We start from the raw sequence: 13,987 nt of genomic DNA on the forward strand, positions 1-13,987 counted from the left end.
TAATTTGTTCATTCTTTGTATCATTCCCTCATTTTCTCTTTTTCTTTTGTTTCTTTCATTTGTTCATTCTTTGTATCGATCCCTCTTTCTTTCTTTCTTTCTTTCTTTCTTTCTTTGTTCATTCTTTGTAACGTTCCATTCTTTCATTCATTCATTCTTTCTTTCTTTCTTTCACTAATTCATTTGTTCATTGTATCGTTACCTCCTTTCTTTCTTTCTTTCTCTTTCTTTCTTTCTTTCTTTCTTTCTTTCTTTCTTTCTTTCTTTCTTTCTTTGTAATGTTCCCTCATTCATTCTTTCTTTCTTTCACTCATTCATTTGTTCATTGTATCGTTACCTCCTGTCTTTCTTTCTTTTCTTTTTCACTCATTAATTTGTTCATTCTTTGTATCATTCCCTCATTTTCTCTTTTTCTTTTTTCTTTCTTTCTTTTGTTTCTTTCACTCATTCATTTCATTCTTTGTATCGATCCCTCTTTCTTTCTTTCTTTCTTTCTTTCTTTCTTTCTTTCTTTCTTTGTTACGTTCCCTCATTCATTCATTCTTTCTTTCTTTCTTTCACTCATTCATTTGTTCATTGTATCGTTTCTTTCTTTCTTTCTTTCTTTCCTTTTCACTCATTTGTTCATTCTTTGTATCATTCCCTCATTTTTTTCTTTCTTTTTTTTCTTTCTTTTGTTTCTTTCACTCATTCATTTGTTCATTCTTTTTATCATTCACTCATTTTCTTTCTTTCTTTCTTTCTTTATTTCTTTCTTTCTTTCTTTCTTTCTTCTTTTACTCACTCATTAATTTGTTCATTCTTTGTATCATTCCCACATTTTCTCTTTCTTTCTTTCTTTCTTTCTTTCTTTCTTTCTTTCTTTCTTTCTTTCTTTCTTTCTTTCTTTCTTTCTTTCTTTCTTTCTTTCTTTCTTTCTTTTTTTTAATTATCTTTTTTCTCCTTTTCACTCATTTCGCTCAATCATTCCCACAATTCCCTCATTCTTTCTTTCTTTCGCTTGTTACTTTCTTTCTTTCTTTCTTTCTTTCTTTCTCATTTCTTTCACTCATTCATTTGTTCATTATTTGTATCGTTCACTCATTTTCTTTCTTTCTTTCTTTCTTTCTTTCTTTCTTTCTTTCTTTGTATCATTTCCTCATTCTTTCTTTCTTTCTTTCACTCATTCATTTGTTCATTCTTTCATTCGCTCCTTCTTTTCTTTTTCTCTTTCTTTCTTTCTGTTACTTCCTTCCTTCCTTAAAAAGATCTGGAACTCTAAATCATACCGCCATCTGTATTATGGGAATAGAATATAATAATTTGTCAAATGCCGGTGGGATATTTTTAACATGCACAGTAGTTTTCAGAGGGTGACATATTGATGTGTTTAAGAATGCTGTTTAAGAAGTGAGGATCAGATAGTGTGTGCTGAACTGTAGACTGAACACAGCATTCTTCAGATATGTGTCATATTAATCATAAGTTCAAACCAAACACAAACATCCTTCTCAACAAAACATTAGCTGTAGCTTTCTCCATCCATCTCTTATTTGTTAGTTTCACAAAACTCTCATTTGGTTTTAAACTCTTATATGATTTTAACCAAGTCCCTACTGAAGCTACATTATTGGGAGTTTTTTGGTGTAAAGTCTCTTTGAGAGATTATATGTGTGAAGTTGTGCTCATATATGAGAGAAAGGGGTCGGTTTGTCTTTTCTGCATGAAAGGGCTTGTAGGAGCACTGCAGCAATGCAGTGAAGACTGGAGGAGGTATAAAATAAGTTCAGGAAACCTTACGTACATTTCCTAACCTCGAAAAACCTTTTAAGGTAATTTGTCTGCCCACACTGACTGCAAAATTTTACACCATACACACTAGGTAATTTCTTCTTTATTTTTGGTATTGGAGAAACATTTGAACTTTATATTCATCAAACAATCCTGAGAAAAAAATCACTAGTTTTTAGCATTATGATTGTATGAAATGTTCTTTGAGCTCCAAATCAGCATATTAGAATGATTTCTTAAGTATCATGTGACACTAAAGATTGGATTAATGGCTGCTGAAAATTCCCTTCTTCCATTACAGGAATAAATTACATTTTAAAAATAGATTAAAATAGAAAATAGTTCATTTAAATTGTAACAGTATGTAACAAAATCACAGTTTTTACTGTAATTGTTGATCAAATAAATGTAGGCTTGGTGAGCATAAGAGACTTTTCAAAAACATTAAAAAATCTTGTTGACCCCAAAATTTTGAACAGTGTTGTGTATACAGTATGTCATATATCCTGTATAAATATATATTTAAATATTAATGTATTTAATTAGTTCATAATTTAAAACACTTGAAATTTCAAACGTATATTAACCACTGAAGAAGTAATGTCCTGTGTTTCATTTCATCAATCCGTTCACTGTACTGTGTGAGCTCTGTTTAGACCATTAGATTTCTGTATTTTAGGGTTTTTTATGGTAAAATGAGGCTGACAAGTGCACTGTAAAATGCATGAATGTCTCATCCATCATTTAACTCAAGTCAGAGGGATTTTGTTATGATGTTAAGTTACACTTATGAACTGGGAATGAATTTCTCTAAACTGATCCTTCAAACTGTAAAATAAATACTGAGCAACTTCAGTTGAAGCATCATTGAATCTGTCCACGCTGACAACAAATGTACAAAGCAAAAGCTAGCTGCTAGTGAAAAACAGGGATGTTTCCTCTCTGAGACAAGTATGTCTAAGGAAATCTTGGTATTCTCTTCCTGTGATACATTTTTTAATACAAATTATATATTTATCCATCTCAGACAGAAGTGGTTTGTTGGGATTTGCACAGTTCCACCAGATTCAGTTTCAGACCCCAGAAACTGAGACTGCAAGGAAAAGTCAGCTTAATCTAGGGAGCTAATTATATACTTATTAGCTGCACTGACATATTTTAATAGCCATTCCTAGAACTTAGTGTGATGATTGTTTTAAAGTTTGCCAACTACCCAACCCCATATTGTCCCATAGATTAGTAACTGCTAAGTATACTTGTCATCACAGATTTGAGAAATGATAACCTTGTAATTCAGCTCTTTCACTTACAATAACAAACCCTTCAAGAGATCATGTATCTCTAGATCTGTCTTGAACAGCACACTATTTATAACATTTATTTGGACCAAGACTTATAGACGTGGAGAAGATGTAGCTTTATTAGGCCTAATCCACATTGGTTGAGTTCAGTCCTTTTAAACTATGTTAAAAAAAATATTTTATTTATTTTTCAGTCATCTGTTCCCACAAACACATACATATTTTAGGAGCTGGACCATCCCCAGTCATAAAGTGACTGTGAAAGCAGAGATATATTTGCTAATTGGGCAGTGCGCTCTAGCTGTGCCGTCAGGACGGATTGCAGTGTTGTACTCAATTGAACTCTGTAACAGAAACAGTGCAGACCGGCCAAACACTTCCCTCCTTCACACCAGATGGAGCATTTTATTTCTGCTAAATGATATGCATATTTGTCATGTTCTGTTTGTAAAATCAATGAAGGCCTTTTCTAACATATTGATTCAGTATGCCTCGTCAGGGCATAAAAATACATTATATTTTTCATGTTTACAGTTTGTTACTTTTGTTACTTACATCGGAATAGTTGCTGTTTGCCAAACGCTTTGTGAATTTAGCCAAAAAGCATATTAGAGGTCTAAATACAGTGGCTTTTAACATTTTACAGGAGATATTTGACTAGCCTTCAGGACTGTTTCTCTGTTCTACAGTTTTTCAGCACTTCATCATGCGGCTCTCACTGGCACTACTGACCTCTTGTCTCTGCTGTTGGAGGCACAGGCCACCGTGGACATCAAAGACAGTAATGGTGAGACACTTGACCATTTTTATCCTCTAGCCAATGAGTTTGTAAAACATTTAGAATGCATTTCCTTACTTTTGTATAATTATTATATACTTTTTAAAGTACCTTTTTGTTTTCTGGTTATGTCATATAGACATAAAGGGAAAAATATAAACATTGAAAATAAAAGTACAAAAATTTGTTTTGCCATATAAGACCAGTATGAAGTGATCATGGTCCTAAGTGGCCTAATATAGGCTTCCATATTATTTTCTTTAATCTTTTCCAAAGAATGAACAAAAACATTAATACAAATGCAAAACTATACAATTGCAACTGCATTTTTTTTTTGCCAAAAATATTAATAATAAATTCATAGATATGCTCCATGTGTCCCAATCTCTGTTATGTTCGTGTTCTGTAAATGTAATATTTTGAAAGTTTTGAATTAATTTAAAGAGATTTTCCCATTTACTCTCATTATTACTTAAAGGTGCTGTATGTAGGATTGACACTGAGGGGTTGAACTAGGTATTGCATTCCAAATTCTAAATATTGGAGAGGTTTTTTTTTTTTTTTTTTTTTTTGGCCCCATCCTCACCTGGCCCCTCCTCCTCAGACTTGATGCAGGTTGCCAGATTGACGACACAAAAAGGAAAAAGTGCACTTGATGAATGAAATGAAATATGCTGTGTTTTCTGCCAACTGGTAACCCAAAATACAATTGGGTAAACTGGCAGTGGGCGGGTTTCACAAACCAAAATGAACAACATTCCGTCCCGGAACGCACATTTTCAAAGGACTGTAGCATTTCAGATAAACATTTATTAACGTAGCATGTTTCTTAAATATCTGCAAACATATTATGGTATTTTTATGCTTTAGTAGATTCAAAATCTTACATACAGCACCTTTAATGGTGACCACGAATGTTCCTGTCCCTAACCACTTTCACCATATAAGAAGAGCAATTTGGACATTCTGCTAAACATCTCAGTTTGCATTCTATGAAATAAATAAATCCATGCAGGTTTGGAACAACAAATCTTTGAGTCAAGATCTCTCTAATGTACCATCAAAACCAATTGGATGAGTGTCGAAAGCCTATAAATATATTTATACAAATAGCAATTTATACAAATAGCAAACAGAAATACTCCAAGACAATTAGAGACATACATAAATTGTGTTGCGCATAGACTGAACATAGACAAGCTAGGTAGTCATGATTTTTCCCATTTCAACAGAAAAAATTATTGAACCGCCAGAGAAAGAAGGCACTTTTTTTTCTTGTCTAAAAGAACAAGTAACTGTGAAAATAATTGTTTTCTGCTCACTGTTGTAGGTATGCGTCCGCTGCACTATGCTGCCTGGCAGGGGAAGGCTGACTCTGTACTTAAGCTGCTGAGAGCTGGAGCTTCTGTGAATGGGGCTTCACAAGATGGACAGATCCCTCTCCACCTGGCTGCACAGTACGGACACTATGAGGTGGTATGTAGCACACTGCTCCTCCACAATTCTCTACTAATGTTTGACCGATATATCGCCACGGCCGATATTTGGAATTTTTTAAATATCAGCATTGGCCGATAAGTCTTTCCGTGTGGCCGATATTTTTCAAAATGGATTATGACACCATATCGTGCATTTATGCTTCCTCTTTAAGACAAGCCACTCAGATGTGAAGCTAGCACCTGACAGACAGTAAAATGACCAATCGTCATTCACTTTCTAACGTGACACTACGTTGTGTTACATACAATAACACTCCGGCATGCAGCAAAGTCTTATTCAAACGTACCGTGATATCAGATCCGTGGTCCAGTGGCAGCTCCGGTGGGAGACACAGATGTGATATGAATGAATTCAAACAAAAATGAAACTGTGTTTACCTCACAAACAATCAAAAATCCTGTGAATGGCTCTTCCTCAGATATGCGCGTTGTTCTCGGGTCGAAAAAACGAAAACCGAAATCGGAAAAAGTTGTGTACTGAAACTGAAAAAAGTTTTCATTTAGCCGAAAACTGAAAAGAAAATGTATTCAACAATGAATGAATTAACTAAATTAATAATCAACACTTAAGCATTAAAACTGCAAAGCAGTTTTTTATATAAACTTTTTAATGATATAATTGTTTCTATTCCAATTCACTCTTGAAATATAAACGGTGGCTGTGATAAAAACTTGTTTTCATGACAGATTCAAACTTTCAAAAAAAAAAATGAAAACAGCAGGTTAAGTAGAAATAATATATATATATATTATATATATATATGTGTGTGTGTGTAACAGTGCATAAATCTAGCAAAATGCTTACGTCTAGAGTTATTTTTTCTAGCTGACTAATATGGACATTGAATGGCTTAAGGAAATTGTAAAGCAAGGGCCATTGACCTGAAACTGCACATTCATTTTCGGCAGATTATTTTCGGTTGTCGAAGTTTCAGTGCATCACTAGTTATATCACTTAGTAGTATGTTCAAAATAAATGAGCAAAAAGGCTGAATGCAGCACTTTGATAGTGACTTAGGAATGTGCTGTGACTCAAACCAAAATATAGCGTTTGAGGCTGCTTACAGATCTCTGGTAGCTAGATAAAAAGGATACATACAGTTTTATGTTTTCTAAAGGAAAAGGAAGGAAAATGCAAGACGTGTCACTCCACACTCAAAAAAGAAAACACCACCAAACAAAACATAACATTACATTTCAAATCCAATGTCTAAAAACAAAAAAAAATCAATTTATAATTAGTTAACTTTGCCATGTATATGATACCTCTCAGAACCAGGTTAGATTGACCAGTTGTTTGGCTTGAAATGCAGAGTATTCTCTTTCCAAATATGCTACCTTTTCTCACAAAACATGACACAGGAAATAATGTGACAAAGAATCAACTGTGTTTCTTTGGTCTTTCCCTCTTAGTCCTTGACCTTTTTGGATGCTATTTCAGCTTTTCATTTTGGGGAGTCAAAAACTGGTATTGCTTTTGACATTGTCTTCTATTGTGTAATCCCAGAAACCTTATGTAGCCAGACACCGCTCCTCTGCCCTTTCATGGTATCTCTGTGTTTCTGTGTGTCCCCTCAGTCTGAAATGCTACTACAACACCAGTCCAACCCCTGTGCCGTCAACAAGGCGAAGAAGACCCCTATGGACCTGGCCTGTGAGTTCGGCAGACTTAAGGTAAGCCGAGAGTGTCATTACAGTACATCTCTTGTGATGTTGTAACTTGGCCTGCCACTATACCTTCTCAGTGCTATTAATATGTGCTTGAATTGTAAGTAAAAAAAAAAAAAAAAAAACATTTATTAGACACGCCAATGTGGCATAGCAAAAAGAGAAAGATCCTGACTACAGCAAAAAGAATGAACTTTTTAGTGCAAAATTTCTAGTTACAATGAAACGGTGAGTAACACATTGAATTAAATGTGAAATTTTAAAGTAATAAAAATGAAATAGTATTTTATTGTAAAACAAACTCCAGTAATCTTTAAAATAATCTGCAAGAAGTTTTATTTCTCTTTTTAAATTCGAAAAATCTTTTTTTACAATTTACCTTTGCCATCATCTAAAAAAATTACTTTTTTAAAAGAGAAATTTCAAAACAGTAATTTTATAATATTGTCAAATGCAATCTTTTGCAAATCTCAAAATGGATATCAATTTATCAAACTGTACATTACAATTTAATGATGCCTAAATTCATTTAAAATGATTGGGTTTAGTTTTTATTTTTATTTTTGACAAAATAGTATAGAATTTATTGACCATTTGTTAGTTATCGGCCATAACATTTAAATAATCATCAGCTTATTCATCAGCCAGCATTTTAATATTGATATTTATTTAATTTAACAATATGTGTGTACAATATAACCAGAGGGTAAAACTGTATTTTCCAGCAGACATGAGATGACATGGGTGCAGTGGAATTGTTCAACTATTGGTATTTTTGCATCAATATAGTTGGGGCTTATCTGATTTAAAATAGCTGTGCCCTTTATAACATCTATCTGAGTTACCCCAGTCTCAATGCAATCTTACAGTGCTGAATCTATTTTCAAACTGCAATCTCTATTACAATTATAAGCAGGAGTTCATGACATAGCAGAGCTAGAACAAGCTTTGTTTATTTTGGCATAGACTGTATTAACGCATTCAGTGGCAAAGGACATCAGTAAGCTCATACAAACTGCCTGCACAAGCTGGGCAAATGGAGATGAAAGGCTTTAAAAGATGTCTTTTCTGATGACAGTTTTGTTTAGAGATCTTTAATTAACCTTAAACTAGATTTGCCAGGGTGAACTATTTCTATTTAATCTTTCGCCCAAGTCTTTTGGAATTATAGAATGCGAATGCTGCAGAGAGTTGGGCTGATGGAATGAGTCTAATTTAGCAGCACACCAGCGAGTCAGTTGCTGGGCTGCAGGAGGAATCTGCCCCAGCTGGAAACTGAATTCCATTTGACAGATTCTCAATGCCAGGGAGTACAATGTCATATGCCTGTGCTGACAACTCAGGCCGGTTGCGTTCTTGTATTTTAAATTGGCAGTGACATCTTGTTTAGACATTAGTAGGCAAAACTGGAGCCCTTTCTGGCTGAACATGCTCTAGTTTTGGATCGCTTCGTCACTGTTTCTTAATTCTTTTCTCCAGGTAACCCAGCTGTTGTTGAGCAGTAACATGGTGGTAGCTCTCTTAGAGGGGAACGGCAGGGATAACACACCCCTGCATCTTGCTGCCCGCAATGGTCATAAGGACATCATCAGGTCTGCTTCTCACTAAACCCTTACTTTTATATCCTGTTGTGTTTTCCTACATCATCTTCCTTTCAGTCTAAATATTTGCTGATGTCATAGTTTCAGAGGAGAGGTACAGTAAGTCTGTTTAAAAACCTACCACTGACATAGGTAGGTGTTTTACGCATCCTAACCATCATGGAACCTCATACATGAATAATTTGGAACCGTTACATAGGCAGCAAGTCCCTGTTCCACACCAAGTGCTACAACAGTTTGATGTTAGCATGCTGCTAAGCTAATTGCTTGATAATCTACTAGGTATAAAAAATACATTGTGCACATAAACATTGGATAAAATATCCAGTTTTTAATTACACCAGTTTAATTCAATTTTGATTGTTTTTGAGCAATTTGATCAATTATTTTTAGTGTTAAGTGGGAAATAAAGTATATTTATAATTATTGTTTTGTATTGTTTATTTATTTATGACTGACATTTCTATTGTATTCTAAGTTAAATTAAATAAGCATTGTAATTATATTATTATCATTTTTTTGGGGGGTAATTGTTTATTTCAATAATTATGCACACATACACAATAATATTCATATAACAAAAATTGCAATAATAATAATGATATATATTCATTATTGTTATTGCAATTTTTGTTATATGAATATTATTATATTCAAATTGAGTTCCTAAAATAAAACAGTGCTAATGTAACATAATGACCATAACTGAGCTTATTACAGTGCATACTAGTATTGCCTTATCCACAACAAATACATACAGTGCCATCTTAAAATTTGGCCAAAAGCTACATGCATGTAAGTTATCTATGTTTTGATCGGGATCAGGAGCGCACCTATTATGCCTTAACATGCAACCTCTATAGGCAACAATAAGAGTGAGAGAATGTGTGTTCACATGCATTCAAGCAGGAGGGTTGTCTTCCATTTTTGCAAAGTAGTGTGGTGTCAAGCTGACGGTCAGGCAGACTTTGGCTGTGCGCTTTGTTGACATGTTTGTCGAGCAAGTGAGGTGAAGAGAAGAGGTTGTGGAATGAGTGTAGTGTGAGTAATGTTTGGTGGTGTGCATGTGTTGACCTGGGCTGCCCTCCTCTCTAAGTGTAATGAGAGGGCTGTGGCTGTGCTGTGATGGTAACATGCATAGGAATGAGGCCGAATAGGGTTACACCAGCCAGTCAGCTGCTCAACATGCTCCTCTTGCAGTAACCATATATGAAAGTTCACGCTGCAGCTCTCCCCTCCACTGCCTTTCTGGAATGCTGGAACTTATAAACATGGGAAAGTTGGACAGTGGTAACAGGAGACCACTATACGCTTCTGAGTATAAAGCATTGAATTCTCAAAACAAACAATTCATGCAGAATTTTGCAAGTAATCAATGAAGTGTTTTAATTGTCTTTTTGCTGAGATGAATAATAATTATTATTATTGGCAAATTGGCCACTGACTGATAGTTCACACAATTTTGTCCTCATTTACTCATCCTCACGTTGTTTCAAACCTGTATGACCTATATGATTTTTTTTTAGTCGGACACAAAAGGAGAAGTTTTAAATAATATATTGGTCACACCCACTCATTGAATGGAAGGTAAAGCTTCAAAATGTACCAAAAAAATGTAAATAAAATTAAATTGCTCCATACTAGTGGTCGACCGATATATCACTTAAGGCCGATATATATATATATATATATATATATATATATATATATATATATATATATATATATATATATATATATATATATATATATATATAATATATATAGGTTTTTCTGTTTGGCCAATGTGTTCGAGGCGGGACTTTATTTTGATGGCGCTGAGAAAGGCAATGCCTGTGCACACAGTGCTAACATTCTCCCTCTTGTTCACTGTCGTCATTCATAGTTCTGTCTAATATGGATAGAAGTCTGTCTAATAATCCGATGGAACTGTTAAACAAACGAATTCAAATGTATACAAAAAGTATTATAACGATTGCTTTTATATTATTATTAACAGAAAGGCAAACATTATAATACTTTCTCGTTTGCCATCAGCATTTAGCAAATATGCATTTCAACATTACATTTAAACAAATCTTTGAATGGCTAATGAAAATTGAATTTCACAAACCTTGCAAACTTAGTCGAATCCAGTTGTGAGATCTTGTGAAGCGTGCATGTGACCTGCATGATTGTTTGTTCTCTGTGTGATATTTGATCTGTGGAAATTGAATGCTTTAAACATTAAATTTGTGATTTCAGATTATACTGCTTTATGCATTTGCCCACTGTCATACTGATGTACAATGCACACAAACTTCCCAGAATACTGAGTGCTCTGTTGGTTACAGTTTACTTCTTTTTTTTTTATTATTATATTTTTATTAAATATTTATTTTTTGTGGAAAATACATTGTCATCTAAAGTATAAGTATGTTTATTTTACAAATGTATTTTTTAATTAATTTTCAAATTATTTAAAATTCCTTAAATATGAATTAAAATAAACACAATTATATCGGCCATTGGCCACCCCACTTTCCAAGATATCGGCATCGGCTGTCAAAAAAACAATATAGGTCGAACACTAGTCCATACAATATATATGCAATATTTCAAACAGTTATTCACTGAAAAGTTCTGAAATGAACTACAAAAGTCATACATATAGAAAATTTATGTGCCAACAGCAGCCATCATAGGTTCTCACATGTTTTGTAACACCCTGTTTGATTTGAGAGTTGCAGCTTGTAACTTTTGTTCCTTTCCTCATACAGAGCTATCATATAGCTTCAGATGACTTTGGAATGTAGTGCACAAGTTGTGTGGGATACTTTTAATGCTACTTTTATGGTGCAACCCCAGTCCCTGTTCACTATAATTATATGGGAAAGATCAGGACATTAGTCAAAAATCTTATGGATTTGGAACATGAAGGTCAGTAAAAGGTGACAGAAGTCTCATTTTTGGGTGAACAATTTGGATGATCTCTTTTAAAGAGGGAAGGCAGGCTTTTAATCAGTTCAGTTGGCTGAATTAATCATTTACAGGCAAATGGAAAATGTAGCCTGCACTGCTGCTTTGGATACTGAATCCTAAAGAGACACTCGCAATGTAAAATTTATTGTTGCAGAGGCTGTTTTTGTTCCTAAAAGGCTTTAAATTGTCATGACTTTAGACCCCTTACTGGTGGTCTTGAACTAACTATCATCACGTGGTGCCCACTCCCTATTCAATTTTTCATGCTGATTTTGAGGCATAACAGAAATATTTTCTATGTAGTTGTGCTAGTTTCATATTTCTCATATTGTATCTTTTTACAGCCTGTTTCTTCTCACATATAATTTAAACTGAAATCAATATCTATTTATTAATTAATTTGGAAAGTAGCCATTTAATATGGTATATTTTGCAGTATAAGACCTGATCAGCGTGTCAGGGTGATGATGTCATGGTAATGAGCATCTGACTCTACCGTTTGTTAAAGATGTGAGTGATTTCGTTTGTGTCTTGTGGACAGCATGGCTCATGTGTCACTGTGGTCCATCACTCATTTTTAGACTGCTGCTAAAAGCTGGGATTGACATCAACAGAACCACTAAATCTGGAACGGCTCTTCACGAGGCTGCCCTCTACGGGAAAACGGAAGTAGTAAAATTATTGCTTGATGTAAGTAGATGGTTACAAAATATTGGGAACAGTGTTGATGTACCGTATGTATTTTCTGTACCTACACAAGATGCACTGTAGAGATATGTGATTTAATTCAAATGAATTTGTCAGATTTATTATCAAGAAAAAATAGTATGAATTATAGTAATTATAATCTTTACCATAGTAAAGTGCTTGAGTCTGTCTGTCATATCAGATCGCAGTGATGTATCATACAGAGTTTATTTTCTTACCTGAACTAACCCTCATATATCAATCCAACCCTTCACCCTCTGACACTTAGGCTGGGATTGATGTTAACATCCGCAACACCTACAATCAAACAGCCTTGGACATCGTGAACCAGTTCACCACTTCACATGCCAGCAAAGAAATCAAACAACTCCTTAGAGGTGACTCAATCTAGAAATCCTGTTGTTTTTTTCTTTTCCCTTTCCTTTTAATGTGTCTTGCTTCCTTACTGTTTCTTTACTTGCTTACCTTTCCATTCATTTCCTTTTTCCTTTTCATACATTTTATTACCCTATTCCTGGTTCTTTCTTTCTTTCTTTCTTTCTTTCTTTCTTTCTTTCTTTCTTTCTTTCTTTCTTTCTTTCTTTCTTTCTTTCTTTCTTTCTTTCTTTCTTTCTTTGATGTCAGGTTATGAGCCTTTGTTCATTGTTAGCTTTGACTGGATGTAGACAATAGCTGTCTGGAGTGTGTTTAGTGTTGTGTGTTCATAACATTAAAACCTCCTTCAAAACCTTTTTTAAAAAACCAAAAATTTTCAAAAAAATACTGTCCTGGGGCATAGCAATAGCAGCCATGCCTGGAGATTTAGCTAAAAGTTTTGTTTACGTGTTTGCGTGTCTGGGTCTAGGTGTATGTCTGGATGTGCGCCCTTCTACTATGCCTCCTGTAATCCAGCAGCTTGTTGTCTTTGAAGTGTGCGCTTTGAAACGAGCCCTAACACGGCTGAAGGAGCTGTGTTTGAAGATGAGGGGTGTTTAGCATCCCTGTTCTGGACTCAGCTCCTCATTAAAATTTCAGGAGATGTGCTATGTGCTTTAGAGTATTTGAACTTTACATTACTCTTTAAATTCTGCTTATTGGACTTCTTTATTGCAACAAATCCCACCTGAGTATTGAATTCTTAGGTTTTCGGTCAATATAAGGTCCTCAAAGATTGCTAAAACCCATAGTGGATGACTTGATGAGTATTTTCAAGGCAAACTGTTTTTCTTTCTCTCTCATTCTTTTATGCATTCATTGCTCTGACTTGTGACATCAGATGCCAGTGGAGCATTACAGGTGAGAGCTTTGAAGGACTACTGGAATCTCCATGACCCCACTGCACTCAACATCCGGGCAGGAGATGTAATCATGGTAGGCTTTTCAAGCAAACACCCCACTGTTTCTCATAAGATGTGTCCTATTTTAATACTGTATAATGTGCATTATGTAATAGGCCTATATAATTGGCAATGTGCTTGAGCATTGCCTTGATCTGCATTCCTATTAAATTACTAAACCATATTCTGATTCAGAATCAAAAACGACAACAAAGTTGTTTATGCTTGTGGAGTAACAGTAGAGCTGAAAGCGGTTTTAGAATGCTTTAAATATGGAAGACAGCACACAGCATTACATATCATATTTCTAACTGATATAATTATGACCTGCACACAAGACAAAGCAGTAACGTGAACAAGTGAGGACAGTTAATTTGGTATTCCT

General features: G+C 34.5%; 1 protein-coding gene across 7 annotated transcripts in view; it reads left to right on the top strand.

The window, feature by feature from the left end:
• caskin2 (CASK interacting protein 2) overlaps positions 1–13,987 on the top strand; it is a 48,982-nt gene that overhangs the window by 18,716 nt on the left and 16,279 nt on the right. For all 7 annotated transcript variants that reach the window (XM_042767552.1, XM_042767553.1, XM_042767555.1 and 4 more), the window contains 7 exons: positions 3,761–3,858; positions 5,180–5,325; positions 6,927–7,022; positions 8,496–8,608; positions 12,160–12,268; positions 12,555–12,663; positions 13,542–13,636. In XM_042767552.1, coding sequence (XP_042623486.1) covers positions 3,761–3,858; positions 5,180–5,325; positions 6,927–7,022; positions 8,496–8,608; positions 12,160–12,268; positions 12,555–12,663; positions 13,542–13,636 — 766 coding nt within the window. The remainder of the gene's footprint in view (positions 1–3,760; positions 3,859–5,179; positions 5,326–6,926; positions 7,023–8,495; positions 8,609–12,159; positions 12,269–12,554; positions 12,664–13,541; positions 13,637–13,987) is intronic.

The sequence above is a fragment of the Cyprinus carpio genome, chromosome A12 (genome assembly GCF_018340385.1).
Source record: "Cyprinus carpio isolate SPL01 chromosome A12, ASM1834038v1, whole genome shotgun sequence".
In the NCBI taxonomy this organism is placed as follows: domain Eukaryota; kingdom Metazoa; phylum Chordata; class Actinopteri; order Cypriniformes; family Cyprinidae; genus Cyprinus; species Cyprinus carpio.